Source organism: Schistocerca cancellata, chromosome 1 (genome assembly GCF_023864275.1).
Source record: "Schistocerca cancellata isolate TAMUIC-IGC-003103 chromosome 1, iqSchCanc2.1, whole genome shotgun sequence".
Classification (NCBI taxonomy): domain Eukaryota; kingdom Metazoa; phylum Arthropoda; class Insecta; order Orthoptera; family Acrididae; genus Schistocerca; species Schistocerca cancellata.
The window spans coordinates 1,017,113,998-1,017,138,245 of record NC_064626.1 but is presented as its reverse complement, the minus strand read 5'-3'; the positions used below and the strand labels follow the sequence as shown (position 1 = coordinate 1,017,138,245).

The 24,248-nt window shown below is 39.5% G+C and overlaps 1 protein-coding gene across 1 annotated transcript in view; it reads right to left on the bottom strand.

Moving 5' to 3' along the window:
* LOC126089203 (nucleolar complex protein 4 homolog A) overlaps positions 1 to 24,248 on the bottom strand; it is a 146,094-nt gene that overhangs the window by 21,564 nt on the left and 100,282 nt on the right. The window contains exons 6-9 of the mRNA XM_049906893.1: positions 17,506 to 17,566; positions 17,318 to 17,428; positions 17,007 to 17,170; positions 9,225 to 9,418 (exon numbers count right to left, since the gene is read on the bottom strand). Coding sequence (XP_049762850.1) covers positions 9,225 to 9,418; positions 17,007 to 17,170; positions 17,318 to 17,428; positions 17,506 to 17,566 — 530 coding nt within the window. The remainder of the gene's footprint in view (positions 1 to 9,224; positions 9,419 to 17,006; positions 17,171 to 17,317; positions 17,429 to 17,505; positions 17,567 to 24,248) is intronic.

The window sequence follows — 24,248 nt, the reverse complement described above, 5'->3', positions numbered from 1 at the left end:
TTAAATCAGTAAGTGGCTCGAAACAGCATATCCAGACACTCCGGGATGATGAAGGCATTGAAGCAAAGGATGACACGCGTAAAGCTGAAATACTAAACACCTTTTTCCAAAGCTGTTTCACAGAGGAAGACCGCACTGCAGTTCCCTCTCTAAATCCTCGCACAAACGAAAAAATTGCCAAGGAATAGAAAAGCAACTGGAATCACTCAACAGAGGAAAGTCCACTGGACCTGACGGGATACCAATTCGATTCTACACAGAGTACGCGAAAGAACTTGCCCCCCTTCTAACAGCCGTGTACCGCAAGTCTCTAGAGGAAAGGAAGGTTCCAAATGATTGGAAAAGAGCACAGGTAGTCCCAGTCTTCAAGAAGGGTCGTCGAGCAGATGCGCGAAACTATAGACCTATATCTCTGACGTCGATCTGTTGTAGAATTTTAGAACATGTTTTTTGCTTGAGTATCATGTCGTTTTTGGAAACCCAGAATCTACTCTGTAGGAATCAACATGGATTCCGGAAATAGCGATCGTGTGAGACCCAACTCGCTTTATTTGTTCATGAGACCCAGAAAATATTAGATACAAGCTCCCAGGTAGATGCTATTTTCCTTGACTTCCGGAAGGCGTTCGATACAGTTCCGCACTGTTGCCTATAAACAAAGTAAGAGCCTATGGAATATCAGACCAGCTGTGTGGATGGATTGAAGAGTTTTTAGCAAACAGAACACAGCATGTTGTTATCAATGGAGAGACGTCTACAGACGTTAAATTAACCTCTGGCGTGCCACAGGGGAGTGTTATGGGACCATCACTTTTCACAATATATATAAATGACCTAGTAGATAGTGTCGGAAGTTCCATGCGGCTTTTCGCGGATGATGCTGTAGTATACAGAGAAGTTGCAGCATTAGAAAATTGTAGCGAAATGCAGGAAGATCTGCAGCGGATAGGCACTTGGTGCAGGGAGTGGCAACTGACCCTTAACATAGACAAATGTAATGTATTGCGAATACATAGAAAGAAGGATCCTTTATTGTATGATTATATGATAGCGGAACAAACACTGGTAGCAGTTACTTCTGTAAAATATCTGGGAGTATGCGTGCAGAACGATTTGAAGTGGAATGATCATATAAAATTAATTGTTGGTAAGGAGGGTACCAGGTTGAGATTCATTGGGAGAGTCCTCAGAAAATGTAGTCCATAAACAAAGGAGGTGGCTTAGAAAACACTCGTTCGACCTATACTTGAGTATTGCTCATCAGTGTGGGATCCGTACCAGATCGGGTTGACGGAGGAGATAGAGAAGATCCAAAGAAGAGCGGCGCGTTTTGTCACAGGGTTATTTGGTAACCGTGATAGCGTTATGGAGATGTTTAGCAAACTCAAGTAGCAGACTCTGCAAGAGAGGCACTCTGCATCGCGGTGTAACTTGCTCGCCAGGTTTCGAGAGACGGTGCGTTTCTGGATGAGGTATCGAATATATTGCTTCCCCCTACTTATACCTCCCGAGGAGATCACGAATGTAAATTTGGAGAGATTTGAGCGCGCACAGAGGCTTTCAGACAGTCGTTCCTCCCGCAAACCATAAATGACTGGAACTGAAAAGGGAGGTAATGACAGTGGCTCGTAAAGTGCCCTCTGCCACACACCGCTGGGTGGCTTGCGGAGTATAAATGTAGATGTAGATGTATAATGCTTCTAGTGAATCAGCAGCTTTCACCATATAAGGCACAGCATCAATTACAAATACAATACACTGGCATGCTTACCGCCTTTGGGCCACATGGCATTCATAGATCCACTGAACAATTTACTAATGGTGCAAAAAATTTACTTTTTCTAAATGTTCACAGTTTATTAGAAATTTTTCAACTGGGTTATCTTCTTCCAAAGTTGCCACAATGACATTTGCAATATATCTTCCCACAAAGTTTATTTTCACCAAGTGATACCTGTATTTTTTAATTTGCAACCTGTTGTCTGATTTCTTACAGTGTTTTCTCATAGCTTCAGCTGATTTAGTTTTCTTAGCGTGGAAGAAGGAAGAGTCGAGTTTAACTTCCTATTGCCAGCAGGATCATTAGAAATGAAGCACAAGCTCAGATTAAAAAAGGTAGGGGAAGGAAACTGACCGTGTCTTTGCCAAGGAACCATCTCAGCATTTGACTGGTGCGATTTTGGGAAATAAAAAGAAACTTAAATGTGGATGGCTGAATGGGAATTTGAAAGTGTGGAAGAATCAGAAAGAAATTTGTCTGTGTGTTTTCTAAGAAGTCATGAAATTTTGGATAGTTCAGTTTACTTAAGTGAATGTGTACAAGGGAAATATGTAAAAAGTTGTTTACAAAATGGCGAATACGACTGTCAAGATACTGCAAGGATCATTTGCTGTAGTGTCTATTTCATTTTCAATCTGTTGCACTCCATGTTTGTGTTTTTCTGTGGGCACATGCTGCTGAATGTTAAAGGACTTCTCCGTAATAGCTCTTCTGTCGCACATTTTGCAATACAATATTTTACCATCAGTTGTAAATACTCTCCCGCCATAGTGAGACACCAACTGTTGGGAGTTTACTTGAATACTCTGCTTTACTTTATGCATTTTTTCTGAATTATACTGCACAAACCTTGAACTTCAACAAGACAGACTAATAAAATGAGGCACCTGTCTGAAGTCCAGGGTACAGACGACTAGAGGAACTACCTGTTCCTGGGACAACAATACGTTGCTGTTGTGTAAAGGTGAAGCCCATAGTGTCATTTCAAGCAAAATAGGGTAGGGTGGTAGATATCTAACATTTTCCAGGAAATAAAATGAGATGCGTAATTCTGAGACATGTAACATGGAAGAAAGATATTGCACAAGAAAAGTTCTTTACTTCTTGAAATAGTAAAAATATAATTAATGTGGTCTATTACTAACTAAAATATTATCTGTCAGAGAGAAATGGTCATGTACGTGCAAATATGATGTAACAAATTACAGTAACTTATTTAGTTTTTTCACAACATGCATTTACATGTGTTTAAGAAACATGTTAATCTTACCAAAAATATAAGCCCAATCATCAAAATCCTAGCCACAGTCATTACCAACTGTGATGTACATTACAGCTGCCACAGTTTTAATCTTACTTACATAATACTGACTCCACCGACCCTAAAAAACTGGCTAGCAGTATCACTTTACAAACCCTAAGTAGCGATGGTTATTTGCAAAAATGAACAGCAGTTTTCTCGATAGGCTGACCTTAACTATGTGATTCCTGGGACTATCTTACGAATTAAATCTCTTTCCAAGGCTATAACAAGTGTTAAAAGTTCTCTGTGCACTGGCTCATATTGATGGGCAGGAAAGGAGTGGGCCTTTGCTTAACAATGCTCACCCTGGATCAGTTGCTGGCATAACCTCAAATTAGATAATGCATCAATGTAACACTCACCAAATTAGATAGTACCACTGTTAGAATTTGCATTGAAGCAATACCTTCTACATCAACCAATGCTTTGCTCTTGAAAGCAGTTGAAGTACCTCTTCATATCTGGCCCAAGTTCCTTGTGGATAAATTTATGTAGTGAAGGATAAAAACTCTGGAGCCCCTAATTATTTAGAAAGTAGCAGCTCTGCAGGAGCTCAGTGTGGGCCGAGGCGGCTCATTTTTCCTTGCTACTATTGATAGCCTTTAGCTGGCATCTCACCAGGGGCCACGGGTTACTCGCTTGTGTGATCACTGCTGCCTCGCCTAGTCTTGTCCTCTAGAGTTGCATCAAAGGAGGAGCCTCCAAAGAGTGCAGTGCAGGCAGTTTTCATACAGTGCAGAGCCGGGAGCAGTAGCAGTGCTTGGAGCAACAGACACATGGTGCGGATCGGCATGACATCTTTTACAGGTTGTCTTTCACTCTTCTTCACCAGGGCTGGGCAGAAGGCAAAGGTCTGGTTCGCTTATGTTGTGTGCAACTAGTTGATCAGCTTTGTGCTCCAATTTCCCACTCCACAAGCTGATTGAACAGATGTTAGTGTTTAGTTCACTGAGTCATCATGCGCACCTTGTTATTTGGTTCTGTAAATCTAGGACCAGTGTATTGCCCTACCTGCTCTGTGTGATTTTGAAGAAACTTTTTTTCATCACTGGCCAGCAATCTCTCTCACAATGTTTGCCAGGGTTGATGGTGTTATGGTCATGTAATGCACCCAGTTGTCTCACAAAGCTATATCGGGGGCTTACATCTTGTGTGTGTGTGTGTGTGTGTGTGTGTGTGTATGTGTGTGTGTGTGTGTGTGTGTGTGTGTTTTTTTTTAATTTTTATGTATGTGAAACATCTGTTCTAAGCTTTAATATTTGTTTTCATGGTGTTTTAAAAGCTGATGGGCTCTCTGGCAGTTAGATGCCCCTCTTAACAATCTTCATAAGAAGGGATGGGAATTTGTCTGGGGAGAGAGCCAGCAGGCTGGATTTGAGGCGATTAAGACAGCTCTAAGTAACCTGCAGGTATTAGTGATTCCCAATTTCGAAAAGAGATTCATTCTCTGGACTGATGTGTCTAATTCTGGGGTGGCCACAGTCCCTTTGCAGGAAGATGCAGGTGAGAGACGACCTTCTGCCTTTGCCTCGCGAGTATTGGTGGGACCTGAACTTAAGTATTCAATATATGAGTGTGAGGTTCTGGCAGTTCTGTTCACTCTTCAAAAGTTTCAATTTTATCTTGAACAGAGAATTTAACCGAGAGACTAACAACCAAGCCTTAAGTTTGGTTTTGGCTCACCGAAGGAAGACAAGCAGGACTGCCCCACCATATTAGGAGTTCAGATAAGCAGGTGGCCGATGTACTCAGCTGTATATTTCAGAAGGGTGCCCACGAATCCAATTTTAAAGTCTTGAGATACCTCAATTATTTTCTGACCTCAGGAACAAGCAGGACCAAGATCCTTATTTAGGTCCTATAAGGAGGTGGTTGTTAATCGGTGAGTGACTTCCCAGTTATTTCTTGAGAAAGGGTATACTTCCTTGTGAACTGGGGAGAAGCCAAAAATTTATTTACCTGTTGAACTCGTGCCATCTGTATCTTGTTATTTTTGTAGTCCCTTATTAGTGGGCATCTGGGCCTCTATAAAACACCTGCTAAGGTCCATACTCATATTACATAGATATTTGATGATTGGTTCAGGAGTGTGAATCTTGCAAAATGGTGAAGCCCAGTTCCAACACACATAAAGTCTTACTGTGCTCTGAATGGGAACAAGGCCCCATGGATAAAGTCTTCACTGATTATGTGGGTCCCCTGCCTCGAACAAGAGCTGGAAACCATTTTATGTCATTGTTGTGGATGACTTTTCTCATTTTGTGTGGCTTTTTCTAAATTGAGGGGTACTGCCTTGCTAACTATTTGCCATTTAACTCAAATATTTTCCTGTTTTGGTACACAAAAGGTGCTTGTCAGTGACAATGCCCCTGCATTTGTGTCACAAGAATTTAAGCAGTTTTGTTTTGCCTTTAAGCACTTTGCGATCATCCCCTATTACCCTCAGTCTTCCTTTTTGGAGAGAGTTAATTGTAATCTTAAGGCTGCCTTAATTATTTATCATGCTAAGAATCAGAACAAATGGGACATTTCCATCCCTTGGATGAATGGTGCCTTCAGTTCAGCACAGCATGAGCATTCACTCTTGGCTAATTTGTGGAGTATAAAGGATCTAATGCCTGACTGGATTACCCCTTGCCTGATGAAGAAAAACTGGGAAGGACATCGACCTCGCCCATCACCATCAAGCGAGATGGTATAATCAGGGAAGTAGACCCTTTTGTGACTGAGTTGGGGATAAGGTTTCTGTTTGGAATTTTAGCATGGGTGGTAATCAGGGTAATGCTATCACCAGGAAGCTTGCTCCTAGGTTTGTGGGACCAAGTGCAATTGTTAAGATCTTAAGTTCCGTTAATCTGCTAGTGCACAACCTGGGGACTGGGAAAATCTTGAAGGAAGCGACATAAAAACTAGCTAAGTAATTCGTTTCTCTCCTATTCTCACTTAAAAAAAAAAAAACACACGGGGTAGGGGTTTAGGCTTGAGAGTGAGAGACTGAGCCATGGCGGCTCATTTCTCTTTGTCACTATCAATAACTTCTAGCTAGTGTCTCACCAGGGGGTGTGGGTTACTCCCTTGTGTAGTTACCATGCCTCACCTAGTCTTCAAAAGCATCTCTTAGAGTCACACCTAAGGATGAGCCTTTGAAGATCACGGCGCAGGCAGTTTTTGCACAGAGTGGAGCTGGGGGCAGCAACAGTGCTTGGAGCAACGGATATGTGGCACGAACCAATAAGACATCTTTCCCGGGTCGTCGTTCACTCTTCTTCGCCAAGACTGGGCAGAAGGCCAAGGTACGGTTTGCTTATGTTGTGTGCAACTAGTTGATCAGCTCTATGCACTGATTTCTCACTCCACAAGCTGCTTGAATATATGTCTGTGTTTGCTTCACTGAGTCATCATGGATGCTTTATTTGGTTCTGTGATTCCAGGACTAGTTATTGCCCTGTTTTCCCTGTGTGATTTTGAAGTAACTTAAGATACTCTGTGCGATAGCATTCTCTCTCAAAAAATTTGCCATGATTAATGTTGTTATGGTTATGTAATGTGCCCAGTTTTCATGCATAGCTATATTGAGGACCTACATCTTATCTCGTTAAAAAAGAAGTTTGTTTTAAAAATTTTATGCAAAAGAACCAGTTCTGGGCTTTAATATTTGTTTTCATGTTGTTTTAGAAGCTGGTGAGTTCTGGTATTACTATTATCCAGTCCTTTTAAGCATGTTGTGAGCTTCAGCTAATGGTAAGACTATAGAAAGTTGTTTCTTATATCCCTTTCCAGAAAAAATTACAGCTCTCTTTTTGTAGTTCTCTGTCAGCGAAGTTTATTTCCTACGGTATATCAACTTATTGGAAATACTCTAAAAGTGCAATTGTTGTTAAACCATAACTTTTCTTGTAGTACTTGAAGAAATTTATCTAGAACTGTTGTAATTATTATAATTGGCAGATTTATTTAAAATTTTATAATTTAAAAATTTTTAAATAGCCAATATTATGAAGATCTTATTCCTTGAATGTCTTTGAGGTTATGATTATTGTAATTTAATGGCTGTCTCATTCACCATTTTGAATGCTTCTAATGCCATAAAACTTCAATTTTTTCTACCTGTTTAAAAAAAATGTAAATGTAAATGTTGTTGTCCAAGGATAAATGACATTAGTTACAGGGGTCTAGTCTTTCCATTCCATTTTCCTGATCCTGGTAATTCACGATTTCAGGTGTGATTCAAAAATTCACTGACAGATAGAAAAAAAAGTTGATCAACCTTATGTGGTTAAGACTTTTTTCTGCCCTACAGTACAAGCAGTAACAACTTACTCCATTCCTTAGATGAGGTAAGTCTTTACCGCAGAGGCAGTAGCATAACGTCAGCTCCCCATTTTGTCAGGCCCTTATGAGTGAACGAGCTCCTGTCATATCTAACTTGTTAAGTGTTCAGTGCTCAATACCTGAACAATATGGAGAAACAATGATGTTCATCTTATGTATGTAATGCAGGTGATTGAGCTTCAGTGATATGGAACTTCGGTGAACATTCTTTGGACACCAGTGGACCAATGCAGTCAACAAAATTAGTATATGGACCTTTCCACAAACAATACAAGTGGCACAGATCCATTTCAAAGTACCCAGCCATATCTATAAACTTAAATGAGGGCATATAACACAGGAAATAGTGAGAAGAAACATGACAGCACAGAAACCAACAGTCCTCAACTATTGCTACAAATTGTTTATGGTTTAAAAAACTGGACATGCAGCAGACAATTCGTAATGTCCACCATAAGGATGCACTAACATCTTGACAACTTACTTGGTCGTATCTGCAGGTGGGAGACCTCAAAATCACAAGGTGATTCAAATGCTATGAGCAGTATTGTAACCTGCAGGTCACTTTATCCATGAGACTACACAATTTGAAACGCTGACATCCACTTGTGTTACAACATCACATCAGAAAAACTGGCCACATGCAGGTACGACTCGCACACTGAGGGTTCTGTACAAACTTAATTATATATATAGACAGTTCATCCATTCTGTGAATCGAGAATCTTGACCATTTTTCCTGTTATCAACAATGATACAAGCAAGATATCAGTCCCAGGGAATCCAAGATTTTCGAGAATGTTTTAATTTTAATGATATAAATCTGACAAAAAGTCATGCAGCGCACAGGCAGTCATTATTATAATAATCAGTAGTACTCCAGTCAGGCTGACTGAGTTGCAGTGGTACCACTGAATGTGGAACTACCAATCATTGTAATCTCAAGTTTGATGACACACAACAAAAGACAAAAAAATATATTTGTTTCTTGTGTTATAATTACAAATTAACAATTTTTGGATTTTTCCTGTACCTTTACTGTGAAATGTTGCTTATTGCCAATTATCATGATTCTATGTCAATGGGAAGTACCCTATAGGTTTTGATGGTAAGTTCGCGAGTATCAAAATATGTGACATAGATTGCCATATCTCTTAATTGCATTGACTCAGAAGCTTCAATATTTTACTCTGCCAAGGAACCATGGACCTCAATATGTGACATACATTTCAACTTGATACGTGTAGCTGTTCCTGAGAAAAAGGATTTTTAACTGACAGACAGACGGCAAAGTGGTCTTATAAGGGTTCCGTTTTTATGATAGACACAAAACCCTAAAAAGGAACAATTTACAGGATAAGGGTGCAATTAATAAGAGATTGTAAACCTATCAATAATTTGTGTTTTCCCACAGAGCTTCTATGTCACTTCTAGATTTCTTGTCAGAAGATAATACCATGAATGAAATATTGTTCTCGTCTTATTCTTTAGCTTTTGTGCCACTCAACAATTTAAACTAATTGTGGTTGTGACAAGATATCGCAAATTGTTAACACTTATCTGTACTTTATGTCCTTACAATTTTTCTTATCTTCACATGTATTACTCATGTAATAAGGTAATAGAAGTATTTTGTGTATGCATAATGGCAATTAAAATATATGGAACCAAAGAGGCATAGTCAAACACTTGCAGAAATCATTCATTATCTTAAATGTGATCTACAATCAATGGATAAAATACTAACATGAAAAAAAAAAGAAAGAGTATTCATATTTGGTGAGAGAGAGAAAGAGAGAGAGAACTTACATCATCTGCTGATACCTCCAACACATCTGACAGATCCCACTCCAGAGATGGTAGAGGAAAGTTGATAAACCTAGCTGCAGATGCAATGCTAGGAATATGATGTGTTTGCAGAGCCTGGATTTCCCACAATGAGCTTTCAATTGCATGGCTTTTTACTGGATCACTTTCTTCCATAATGAAGGGATCACCTGTCACTTAAATGCAAGGGAAAATGAAAAAGGAGCATACACAACAAGTAATTATTGGATAGTAACTTACAATATAAAAGATAATATGCACTAGAACTCAGTAAAGACAGATTATGAGTCAGCTGATAAACCATAAAGCAGCAGAAAACATGAAACAGAAAATGAATTTTGTTTCATTAAACACAGCAACAAATTTATGCCAAACTGATGAGTGAAAGCACAACTCTCCTTTTGTACATTTTCCATTATTTGTTATTTTACTGTGGTTCTTAATTGTTACCACGTACACATATCAGAGAATAGGCAATAAAACTAGTCCCATAAGTTCAGGTGGGGGGGGGGGGGGGGGGGATTTTCATGAGTAATCTAAACATGCAACAAAATAGAAACACGAACAGATAAAATCAAGCAAGTTAGTAAATTTAAATATATTGGAACAACAACAACACATGGAATGAGCATACAGTATAACTAAAATAATCTACTACAAGAATTGCACCTCTAAAAATACAAAACTAAACCATTACACCATAGTGGTAAGACCAGTATGTTTATAAGCTGTGAATGCATAACAATGAACTATAAAGTATAGAGAATAGAAATACTTGAAACATGGATTATTAAAAAGTAATGGGTGTATTACAAACTACACATGCCTGGAACATGAGAATAACAAGGAGCACTATCAAAATATATAGAAAGTAGTAGAAGTAATAGCAAAGTGCAGATTAATCTTCTCTGGAAACTCTACACTGAATGAATGAGAACACAATAGGAGTAGCAACAGCAAGGATTACAGAAACAAGAAAAGAACTAAATAGAAACAATATCGCATAACAGGAAAAAACAGAAAGCAAAGAGCAGCAACTGTTTTAAGAATAATATATTAGATTTAGAACATACAAAAAATAAGCAGTTGAAAATGACATGAATAGAAGAAAGGAAAATACAACAGGGGGTAGTAGTAAAATATGGAACGACAAAGAAAGAAGAGGAGTTGAGGTTGATATGCAATCACTGTAGGCATAGAATAGTAAGGGTTAGTGGCAATTCATGTTTCATCTGACTACTACTTTTAAATCATGAATAAGTGCAGAATTAGAAGCTAAATAATGGAAAATCCTCAACGGAATGTAACAATATAATGAAAAGGATAGCTGCTACTCACCAGATAGCGGAGATGCTGAGTCGCAGAAAGGCACAACAAAAAGATTGTTGGAAAGTTAGCTTTCAGGCAACTAGACCTTTGTCAAAAATAGACAAAACACACACACACACACACACACACACACACACACACACACACACACACACACACACACGTGCGGCGCGCACGCGTGTGTTTGCAAACCCAACTCACACACACGACCACAGTCTCTGGCAGCTGGAGCCAAACTGCAAGCAGCAGGGCATTCTGGGAGAGGCAACCGGGTGGAGTTAATGAGGAGGCTGGGGCGGAGAGGGAGAGGAAGAGCAGAGTAGTGTGGGGGACAGTAAAGTGATGCTGGGAACATGCAGGGAAGAAGTGGAGAGTGGGGCAGCTAGGTGTAGTCGGGAGGTTAGACGGAGAGTGGGGGAGAAAGGAGGGGGTTAGCAGAAAAGGAGAGAAGTAAAAAGACTGGGTGTGTTGGTGGAATAGAGGGCTGTGCAGTGCTAGAATGGGAAAAGAGGTAAGGGAAATGACTAATGAAGGATGAGGCCAGGAGGGTTACGGGAACACAGAATATATTGCAGGAAGAGTTCCCATCTGTGCAATTCAGAAAAGCTGGTGTTGGTGGGAAGGATTCAAATGGCACAGGCTTTGAAGCAGTCATTGAAATGAAGGACTTTATATTTGGTGGCTTGTTGAGCAACAGGCTGGTCCATTTGTTTCTTGGCCATAGTTTGTCGTAATTCAGTTGCTCCAGTCCTGGTGGTACTAAGTCATGAGAAGAATGCTCCTCAGTGGCTGGACAGTGGGGCTTTGGGACGTGTTGGGTGACTGAAATGATACGGCTTGGGAAATCTGTTTTTGTACAAGGTTAGGAGTATAATTACAATCCGTAATGGCCTCTATGAGACCCTCAGTATATTTCGGGAGAGACCACTCGTCACTACAAATGTGTCAGCCACAAGTGGCTTGGCTGTGTGGAATGGTCTTCATGGTATGGAATGAGTGGCAGGTGTTGAAGTGGAGGTATGTGTGTGGTATGTTTGATATGAACAGAGGTACTGATATATCCATCTCTGAGGTGGAGGTCAACATTGAGGAAGGTGGCTTGATGGGTTGAATTGACCTCCACCTCAAGGATGACTATATGAATACTTCTGTCCATATCAGACCTACTACCCATAAGCAATACTTTCACTTGGACAGCGGCCACCTATTCCGTGCCAAGAAGTCCCTTCCATGCAGCCTAGCGACCTGCGGATGTTGCATATGTAGTGATGAGTGGTCCCTCTCGAAATATACCAAGGCTCTCACAGAGGCCTTTACGGATCATAAATTATGCTCCTAACCTTGTACAAAAACAATCTCCTGTGCCTCCTGTGCCTCATCTTTCCAATACCTTCTAAAGCCCCACCATATGGCTACAGAGGAGCATTCCCCTCGTGACTCAGACCACCCAGCACTGGAGCAACTGAATTACATTCTGTCTGGGTTTCGACTACCTCTTGTTGTGCCCTGAAATGAGAAATGTCCTACCCACTATCCTTCCCACTCCTCCCACAGTGGTATTCTGCCGCCAACCTAACCTACAAAAATCCTTGTCCATGCCTACACAGCCCCTGCTCCTAACCCCTTGCCTCATGGTAATATCCATGTAATAGACCTAGATCCAAGACCTGTCCCATACATCCTTCCACCACCAACTCCTCCACGCCTGTCACAGTCATCACCTATCCCATCAAAGGCTGGGCTGTCTGTGAAACCAGTCTTGTGATCTACAAGCTAAGCTGCAACTACTGTGCTGCATTCTACGTGGACATGACAACCAACAAGCTATCTGTCCGCATGACAACCAACAAGCTGTCTGTCCACATGAATGTCTGACAAACTGTTGCCAAGAAACAAGTAGATTGCCCTGTTGCTGAGCACACCACCCAACATGACGTCTTTCATTCAATGACTGCTTCACAGTCTGTGCCATCTGGAACCTTCCAACCAACAGCAGCTTTTCTGTATTGCACAGGTGGGAACTCTCCCTGCAATAATATATCCTATGTTCCCATAACCATCCTGGCTTTGACCTTCGTTCGTCATTGCCCTTACCCATCCAGCCCCTTTCCTGTTCCCATTCCAGCACAAAACAATCCTCTATTCCACCAACACACCCAGTTGTTTTACTTGTTTTCCGCTAACCTCCTCTCTCCCCCTCGCCTCCTCCGTCTAACCTACTGACTGCACCTAGCTGCCCCACTCTCCACCTCTTCCCTGCATGCTCCCAGCAGCATTTTACTGTCCCCCATCCCTACCCTCATATTCCTCCTCCTGCCCACCCTAGTCTCCTCCTTACTCCCACATTGTTGCCTCTCCCGTAACGCTCTGCTGCTCGCAGTCTGGTTCCAGCTGCCAGAGACTGTGTGTGTGTGTGTGTGTGTGTGTGTGTGTGTGTGTGTGTGTGTGTGTGTGTGTGTGTGTGCGCGCGCGCGCGTGCATATATGGTGTCTATTTTTGACAATGGCCTTGTTGGGCGAAAACTAACTTTCTGGCAGTCTTTCTGATGTGCCTTTCTGTGACTCAGCATCTCTGCTATATGGGTAGTAGCAACTATCCTTTTCACTGAATTTGAAGTTAATATTATCATCAAGACAAGTGTCCAATTTATGGATTACTGGAAACTGAATATTGAGACAGGTGCTATTTTTTTAAGATTTTACTGACACACAACAGTCTGCTCTGGATATCAGTGATTCTAGTGACTGGAAGTGTGCATGTGCGTATGCGTGTGCAAGATAGTAGTCACAAAACACAACTAGTAATACTTACTGAAAAATCAGTTGTAAAGTTAATACTGGCTACTGGAAAGAACCTTTCATTCTTTTGAAACTTCCTGGCAGATTCAGATTGTGTGCTGGACTGGGACTTGATCTCTCAACCTTGCCTTCAGGGGGCAAAGCCCTTACCAATGGAGACACAAAGGCACTACTCGAAACATGACATGACCTGTTGGTTGTAAGTTGTGTCTGCGTACCTCAGTTGGTAAGCACACTGCTCGTGAAAGGAAAGGTCCTAGGTTTGAATCACAGTCCAGCATTCATTTATAATTTGTCTGGAAGTTCTAATACTATGTACTTTACAAAATTTACCAGATATCTTTCCTCAGAAGTTAAGTTTAGCACAATATCATGTCCAGAGAATCAACTTCTTTTTACCTGTACTGGAGGACATACAGAGAACAATTACTAAAAAATCATATGTTTCTGCACAGCCACCTAAATTTTTTTTCAGTGAAGTGTTTTGTTTTTACAATACAACACTTGAATCAAGCAAACATTAAACAGCCACATCTCCCATATGCAAAGAAATCCCACCATAAAAGCCTAATATGGACTCCTGTAGAAGTAAACTCAATATTTTTTCTACAGAAATGATACTTTGGCAGGCAAATACTGGAAAAGTTCTGGTAAATGCTACTGATTCTATTTCTTGTTGCTATAAGGGGAGAACTTCCATAAGAATTTCCAAGAATAGCATTGTTTCATGGCAGGTTATATATGTCATGTAGCAAGTGGCTCATTAACTTTTCACGTTGACCCTAGAGCACCATTTCGAAGATCCCTCATTTTAAGTGGAAGGAAAATGAATAGAAACTGACATTCTGATATGACTTCAAACATTATCAGCATAACAATTGTAATTTAAAACAACATAATGTTCTTTTTAACATTCAAATTATAATTTCTTTACTGTACTTATATTTTCAATTTTTTAACCTTAAAATCAACACTTTTTTGTTTAACCACATGACACCATGTCATTTTCTAGTTTAACTCAAAGCCAAAGTTTGACATACTTTTACACCCAAATAACTGATCATTTTCAATCCCCTAAATTAGAAGACAATAATCCCCTGCAGCAAGGAATCAGTTTGTGAAAATCTATGAACTGCTTTGAAAAACGAACTATATTGCGTAAAAAAACTGATAAAACAAAACATTACATTTACTTTTAACTGACAAACAAAGAGTTTTCACAGTCAGCTACATTAATGTTTTGGTAGTCGTGTTTGCTATGAAGCTTATACATCGACAAATAAATTTACTATTAGTGCATCACCAATAAGCTTCTGTTCAATCATATGATTTCTAAGTGGAGGAGGAGGAGATTAGTGTTTAACGTCCCGTCGACAACGAGGTCATTAGAGACGGAGCGCAAGCTCGGGTGAGGGAAGGATGGGGAAGGAAATCGGCCGTGCCCTTTCAAAGGAACCATCCCGGCATTTGCCTGAAGTGATTTAGGGAACGGAAAACCTAAATCAGGATGGCCGGAGACAGGATTGAACGATTTCTAAGTGGATTTACCCAACATTCACTGGAGACTAACAAAACAATGCATATCAATAAATGCAGCATCTAGAACAAACTCTGCTTGGATACAAAATTGACTCATTTTCTGCTTCAATGCATCTGTAAGTGTAATAATAGAAAGCCACAGTGGGGAAAAGAACTGGCTTTAACATAGTACTACTAGAACTGTGCTGATGATAACAAACTGGAAATGACTGTTTCTGAATTTACAGCTGGAATAAGAAAATGACATCAACAGTGCACTTTAAGGAACTATCTTGCTACTCATGTCACATAATTTAGGAAAGTTATTCTAAAGCTAAATCACAAAATGGAAGATGTGGATCTCAGTCTCATTTCTCTCTAATAGTATCCAATGGTCTTAGTCAAGTAATTTAGGAACAAAGGCAACAATTCACCAAACAGTAGGTGCATTGAGTTATCGAGAGGGAAATAAACAATATTGAAACTTTGCTAGTTTCAGTTCAGTAGCTTGACAGAGTGTATTGGGTGGAGTGGGCAAGTGGAAAAGGAGGGAGGGAGGGAGGGAGGGAGGGAGGGAGGGAGGGAGGGAGAGGGCTGGAGGGTTGGGGAAGGATAGTTCTTGGCTAGGAATGCGACAAGGGCATTGGTACAGGTGAATTTGAGAAGTGTTCAATGACAATGAACAGGAGAGTAAGTGTGTGTGTGTATGTGTGTGTGTGTGGTGCGCACGCATGCATGCATGCATGCGTGCTATTCAGTGAGCTGTAATTTACATTCCTAAATTATTTACTTTCTACCAGGGCTTACCATTATTGGATCAAAGTCACTAGCTTCAGGGGTTGTCTCGTATCATGGCATGTGTCCACTGGCAAGTAAACTCCTGTAAGTCACTTGCAACAGCTGCTTCTGCAAGTTCCTTCACATGGAGATAGCACCAGCAAGTCAACTTATGCAAATTTTATCATCTTACAAAAGTAGCTTCTGTGAGTTAATGGAAACAGTTTCTTAACATCTTGCTGCAAGTAGGTGTCGAACTTGCCAGTTGCTGGAAGTTTTTCTTCAGCTTGCAGGAGTTGCACAAATTCCCTACCAGTATGGAATTGTCAGTGTCAAAAAGGAGAATGGTGCAAAGAGAGTTGGACCAAAGCAATTGTACCACTGGAGCCCTTAAACATAAATAGCTGACCACCACAGGCAAGGCACTGCAGAATGAATTTGTCAATTACTTTGTTTTACCAGAAGAGAAAGTGGAATGGTAGTATAGATGTCTGTAAATGTTACCTGATTTTTTTTTTTTTTTTTGCAGAAACATAAATGCGTTACATTTGTCACAAAATTAATAAATACTGTTTGTAAAAATCGAAGAGTACAGAAAAGGTCATCTCTTGGTGATAGAGCTTGCTGCAGTTCTGCATCCTGTTTTTGAATATTTGATTGTGCAACAGGAAAGAGATGTTCAAAATTAGTACATGACGTTCTCAGAAAGCTTTTTAAAGCTTAGTGATGTTCTCTGATTTTATTCCATTCAATAGTGTCTCTTGACAACTTAAAATATGCATAACTCTGTATTCATTTCTTCACCCAAGCATTTCTTTTTTTCTTAACTTTGTTTTTCATAATGATTTTTCCTCAATAACAATAATGCAACATCAGTGCCACCTGCTCTTGTTTTTAAGCATGACAATATAAACTTTCACTTGCCTATCTTACAATGCAACTCTCGTGGAAACACTTCTGCAAATGCTTGCTGCAAATTCCTGGGCTTAACTTTCTGAATTGACTTGCAGAAGGAAACTTGCACAAGCTTTTGTTCTAATGTAAACACCTCAGCAAATGCCTCATAAGTTATTTGCTAGTGGACACACTCCTTTATAGGCCATATTTCTTCAGTCTTTCCAGGAGGAGGAGGGAGGGGGGTGGGGTGGAGGGGGTGGGGGGGAGAACACGAGCAGTAACTTCTCATTTGTTGATTTGTTGGACATCCAGTATAGTGTAAATAACACTATGGTTTTTGAGCTATACTCAAAATTTACACAACCTCTGAAATTACAGGGACTGAAAAATGTGGTGCAAAATAAATGATGTTTTAGCATATTGTAACAGTTACTATAATGCATACCTTGCTGTCCTTGCGTACAGTTCACAAGTATCTGCAGGCCTGGATGGCGTATTAACAAGTTTCCCACAAATCTTAATATGATCAAAATGTCCTGTGGTGGTGCCAGAAGAGCAAGCCTTGAGAGACGTTTCACAAATGCTGCAACTAAGTTCTCTGGAAGATGTCTAAATGGAGGTCAGAAAAGTAACATAATTTTGACTAACAAAAAAATAAAAGCACTTTGTAAACAGATAAAAGAAAAGTATTATCCTAATAAAGCTCAAATCAGCACTAAAAGAAGAAAGAAACAAAACAAATTTGGCCATACTTACGTCGAACTCAGAAAAATGTCTGATAAGTAGAATAACCGAGCCTTGTATTTAGTGTGGAATATCTCTGGCTCAAATAATGAATATAGCTTCTTGTAAATGTTAGGATACTCCCTATAAAAAATAAAATTCTATTCTCATTACAGCACACAATATCAGCAACATAAAGTTGTTATAATGTAGTCACTTACAGATTATGATGTTGTATGAGAGTAAAAATTCCTTGTAGTGCCAGTAAACTAACAGGACCACCTAATAGAGAAGAGAAAAACAAAAAAACAAAATTAAAGCCTTTTAAAAGAAAAAAATGCATGTATGAGGCACATGGAACCATATAAGAAACAGCTTCATCAAACAAAATTATTTCAGCCTTCCCTCTTAGATGATATTAGAAAAATATTAAAAGATAATTATTATTTGGTCCAAGAAAGACAATTTAAGCTACAGAGGTAGTATTAGTACAGAAATCTAGTAACTGCAGATTTTTCATTGTATATCAGAATTTAATGGATTAAGCACATTTCATCTGAAAGATGACCTCAGAACTTGTAATGAGAAATTACGAGAGAAAGGATCACAAACAAAGTATGAAATGAATAAATTAAAGAGAAATGAACAGTAAGTCTCCCACCAACTGATCAAGATATACTATGGATAGGAATGATGATTATGAGTTACCATGCTGGCAACGGCTGATATAATTCTGAGACAGATTTCTGCTCTATTTTGACAAAATTAGTGCTTACAGGTTTTGAGAAATTGATCACTTTCCACAATCCATATCAGAAAGCACTTGAAAACTGTACGCAATTTATAAACTAAGAGTGTTTACATAGTATATGACATTTTTCACTTCATGCTTGCTATTTTTGTACAAAACTTTCATCCGCTCTCCTGATAAAACATAAGCCAGGATGGCTGGACAGAGCATGAGCCTTCTCATTCTCCCAAATTAAAGGCCTTTGTATCAAAAAATGCATTATCTCACTTGACTATATCAAACATTCAGCAGTCTTATGTCTTATATACTTGGAAAAAGTTAGCTCAATAGCATAAAAAAAATTATAAACTAATCATTAAGTCTCTTCATGGCTCATATCAAAAAGCCAAGGAAGAGAAGGAAAAACAGTAGCACTGAAAGATCTAAGTTAAGACAAGGGCCTTGGAGTAGACGACATTCCCTCAGAATTATAGATGTTCTTAGGAAATCCAGCCATGACAAAACTAATCCAAATGATGTGCAAGATATATGATACAGGTGAAATGTGCAAGATATATGAGACAGGCGAAACACCCTCATACTTCCAGTTGAATGTAATAATGTCAATTGATATCCATATTGTTCCATAAAAACACTGGAGAACTGCCGGATGTCAGTAACGTCCTGCCACAATATTTCGGCGCAAAGTCTTCTGGGCATCTTCAGTTGAGTACCACTGTAGTAGAACTGCCGAGTACATGCTGAGTTCTGCTATTTAAAGCGACGCTGAGCAGCGCATCCACAATGTCACCTCAGTATGGCTTTAAATAGCAGAGTTCAGCACTTACTCACCCCTACTACTACAGTGGTACTCACCTGAAGATGGCCAGAAGACTTGTAACGCAGGAAATGCATATCCTCCTATTTCCATCTATTGTACTATAATTTTTTTCCTTGTTTTGTTACCTCAAGATATGACATTTCTGTCTCTTTATATATTGTAATTGTTTTACTGTTTGTATATATATATATTTATGCATTTATGTCAATGTATAATTGGTTGTTTTGTAAATATTATTTGTATTTTTATGCTGGGTCTTGCCTAGGGAAAACTATGCTATCGAACGAATACGTCGATAGGTCGTGTGGAGAACCAGAGTGTTAACTCGGTCGCGTGGAGTGCGGGCAGAGAGAGTCTGGCTGGGGTGGTGCAGTGGAGGAGGTGTGTTGTGTGAAGCTCCCGCGAGTTGCCGCGCTTTCAGGGTTTGGCAGCATGTAATTGCGCTCGACTTGTGATGATAGTTTCTGACATGGTGTCGCGGACGGGAAGCATTAGGTGGCGCACATCAAGAGCCCGTTTCGTCTGGTGACCGTGTCGAGAAGAAGGCGTGCCAACATCCAGCTTCTGTAACAGCGACGGCCGACAATGAGTGACTGTCGTCACCTCCTTGATCGACAGCTTCAAACCTTCAATCAACCAACAAGGAAGACTGGAAGCACGTAAAGTTTTAGAACTGTATGGCAGACCTCAGCTTTTCAAACTTTTAAAATTGTTGCATCACAAAATTACAGTAACTTAGCATGAACGTTTGTTGCTCATTGTCCCAATTGCATTACCAAGCAGGGTCCCTTCCTTTTCCGGAATGAACCCGAGTGTCGTTGAAATTCAAACGCCAGCATCATTCGATTTCACTGTTTTAATTTCAAGGTTCAGTTAAGGTATTCATAGCTGGCTACAATATTCAGATTACACAAGCACAAATTAAGAGTGCGAGTTTTGTTACCGTATTTTACCTTACCTGTGACTGCAGCTCAGCTTGGTACATATTAAATTTTACTACTGTTAATTGTTCAGAATCATTTAATTCAAGTTCAAAGTTAAATCCCTTATTTGTAAATTGTGTAGATTCAAGTAGCTTTTGAAATGATTGTTGAGGTAGTCCAAGACTAACCGTATTTTACTGAATTTCGATGTGCTTCAGACAGAAAGCTCACTATTAACTTCAGTCACTAAATTAACTTTCAATTTTCCGGTTTTATTAATTCTTTTGCTAAATTAAGTCAGAGTGTAGCGAAATTTATTACTTCTGACAAACTTTCAATTTTCACACTACACGTGTCAACCTTCAGTTGCCACGCTTCTACTGCTAATTATATGTGTAATAACCTTTCTTTTTCAGTTACTATAGTAATTGTCCTTAGGACTGGCAACCGTAATTTCGCCAAATCTCAAATATCTAATTACCGCTAGTTAATTGTTAACGTAACGGCCGCACATTTACTTTCTTTATTAACTTTACCCCTTTTCAAAATTAATTTCCACCAGTTTCATTTGCATTTTTTGTTTCATTTAGATGTAACCCTTTCCTCCCTCTTTACCGACAGATTAACTTCGGTGACGATAGCTTTTCCCAAATTTCCATTAGGTACACGCAGTTTAATTTTTCACTGTCATTAAGGTCGATAAGTGAGGGGGAGGTTACAGACTCTGCGCCGAAATATTGTGGCAGGACGTTACTGACATCCGGCAGTTTTCCTGTGTTTTTATGGAACAATCAGTACGCCGGGAAAGCTTTAAACATCACATTGATATCCACATTTTTGGAGCCCTGAAGAAGACATTTGTGTACATCGATTTGCTTTGGACAAAGAGGTGCATGCTTGGGTACAATCATTGTTCCGAACGCAAACTGCAAGCATTTTTCCATGAAAGCAGTGACGATCTTGTCTCACATTGGGATTAATGTATTAACAATTATGATGGTTACTTTTGAAATAATACACAGTTTACTTTTTTCCATCCATTTCATTTTCATTTGACTACACATTATATACATACCGTATGAGTAATTTTTACTTTCAATATAAGATCCTACATGTTATTTTTCAGTTATGATCTGCTTTTGTTTTGTCATATTTTTGTATGACTGTTACAACATTGATTTGTAGCAATAGATATGGTTTTATATTAAAATATGTTTGATAAAAATTGATTTATGTTATCTGTAATATTTAGCACTGTCTTCTGTTCTGAATTTTGTTCTCTAAGAATCTTGGCAAAGTTCTCAATATATCACATGTTCTTTGTATTTTGTAGTGAATTTTTATCCTGCTTGTCTGGTGTAGAAATGTTACAGCCATTACATTTAACAATGTTATAAAAAGGATAGTTGCTACTCACCATATAGCACAGATACTCACTTGCAGATAGGCACAACAAAAAAGACTGACATACAATAACCTTTTGGCCAACAAGGCCTTTGTCAAAAGTACACCCCCCCCCCCCCCCCACACACACACACACACACACACACGACCACAGTCTCTGGCAGCTGAAGCCATACTACGAACAGCAGTGCATGAATGGAGAGGCCTCTTCCATCATGCACTGCTGTTCCTGGTTGTAGTCTGGTTCAGCTGCCAGAAACTGTGGTCAAGTGTATGTGAGTTGCATTTGCATGAGAGAGAGAGAGAGAGAGAGAGAGAGAGAGAGAGAGAGAGAGGAGAGAGAGTGTGTTCTATTTTTAACAAAGTCTATTGTGTGATAGTGTGACATATGTGCTATATGGTGAGCAGCAACTATCCTTTTCATAATATTGTTACATTCCACCCGAATTTTCAACTGTTTGATTTAGTCATTACATTTAATTTTATATATTCCTGATTGGTAGTATTTTTTTAGCTTTGTCTGTTCCATTTCTTATATTCAGTCCATGTTTATTTTCATCTAGCTCTGCAGATCAATAGTCAGTTTGTCTGGCTGCTATGCTGAGGACTCTGGTTCAATTCTGGGTACTGTTAAGGACTTTTCATTTGGAGGAGGACTGGAATGGAGCGCACTTAGGCTCTTGAAGCCAACATAGGAGCAACATGAATGAGAAGTGATGGCTGAAAGGCCATGAAAGCTGACAATTACTGAAAGACTGTGTGCTGACATCACATCCTCCATACTGTATTAAACGATGCCATTGGTAGAATGACTTGGCAACTGGTTGGTCACTACTTGCCCATCAGGGCCAGAATGTGGAGCTTTGCTTTGATAGTTTATTTTCAGTGCAAAAGCTCATTTTAAATTACAATGACAAAACGTGTTTCTCATTTTTTGAGAAATATTTCTCAAAAGGTGATAGGGTAATGAAGTTTTATTTCTTCTTTCGCTAATGCTATTTCATCATTTTCATTTGCAAATTTGGCCTTAATTTTCGTTCTGTATATTTTATCACCTATATTAGGATTTTAAGCATTATTTGTGACTACAATTTTAATTGTATCCAATTCGGTGTTCATGTTTTCTTTGGTAAGTGGAACTTGAATGATGCGATCTACCATGGCATGAAAATAAGCTGCTTTATGTGCTAGTGGGCGACATGAATTATATATTATACAATCACTTGTGGTTGGTTTACAAAATATGTCAGATTTATGGTTGCTATTCTCATTAGCTATTTTTTTGTATGAGAAGTTTATGCTCTTGTTTGTTTCATATTCTACAGTAAATCTGATGCTTCATTTATTGGGAAAATTCATTAACTTTGTCATTATGTCCATTAGAGCAAATAAAGGCATCATCACCATAATGTCAATAATAAATGACTTTATTTTTATTTTTTAATTTTGTCATTATTTCCATTAAAAAGAATATGAGGGTATCAGCACCATAACATTGGTAATAATTGACTTTATTGGCCCACTACATTTGTTCTCTGAAAAATTTATATGTATGTATCTAAGAAAAAACTTGCTTGGGTTTCTGCAAGGCAACTCCCCAATGGTAACCCATCATTCTGTTTGTATATTTCTCCTTGGAAACTGAAGTAATTTTGTGATAGTTCTATTTCTGGGAGATTGGCCAGTTCATATATTTCTGGTTGGCTAATCTGCCAAGTGCTGGTATGTTATTTCTTGTGATTTCAATATATGGAACATTTGATTAGAGACTAATGACATCTAAAGAAATGAATTTTTCTCACTTACTGGTATTTTTTCACATTTTTTGGATTTTTTATTTCATTATAACATCTGTAATTTTCTGAATAAAATGGTATATGTATCACTTACAAACTTGCATGGGAAGTATATATATTTAAAAAGACAGATGATGAGACTTACCGAACAAAAGCGCTGGCAGGTCGATAGACACACAAACACAAACATACACACAACATTCTAGCTTTCGCAAGCAACGGTTGCCTCGTCAGGAAAGAGGGAAGGAGAAGGAAAGACAAAACGTTCATCACTCATTCCTCTCTCTCATTGTCCCATCATCCATCAACAAGCTGCCTCCAACTCCCTCTAACCAGAGAGCCCAACTACAAGATGACCGAAGCACCACCCAATGGTGTGATAGGAAAACGGATGGATACGTGTGTGTGTGTGCGAGTGTATACCTGTCCTTTTTTGCCCCCTAAGGTAAGTCTTTCCGCTCCCGGGATTGGAATGACTCCTTACCCTCTCCCTTAAAACCCAAATCCTTTCGTCTTTCCCTATATATATAATAGAGGGAAACATTCCACGTGGGAAAAATATATTTAAAAAGACAGATGATGAGACTTACCGAACAAAAGCGCTGGCAGGTCGATAGACACACAAACAAACACACACATACACACAAAATTCTAGCTTTCGCAACCAACGGTTGCCTCGTCAGGAAAGAGGGAAGGAGAGGGAAAGACGAAAGGATTTGGGTTTTAAGGGAGAGGGTAAGGAGTCATTCCAATCCCGGGAGCGGAAAGACTTACCTTAGGGGGCAAAAAAGGACAGGTATACACTCGCACACACACACACACACACACACGTATCCATCCGTTTTCCTATCACACCATTGGGTGGTGCTTCGGTCATCTTGTAGTTGGGCTCTCTGGTTAGAGGGAGTTGGAGGCAGCTTGTTGATGGATGATGGGACAATGAGAGAGAGGAATGAGTGATGAACGTTAAGCATGCCATTATGGAGCCTGATTAGCGGTTGCTCGTCCAAGTGGACGACTACTTGTACAGGGCCGTGTTGGTGTGGAGTGCTGTGTTCTATACTGTTTCATTCAGTTGACTATCTGGATTTGGGAGTGGCAAACTGCTGATGTGGGTGTTGTGACCACGTGGTTTCTCTGGCAACCACCTGCCATACCCTACGGTACTACTGTTTATGGATTTTGGCACCTATGCTCCAGTGAAGGGCTTGCTCCTGTTAGGCTGGTTTGCAGGCTGTTCTTCATCACTCCATACTCAAGGTACTAAATT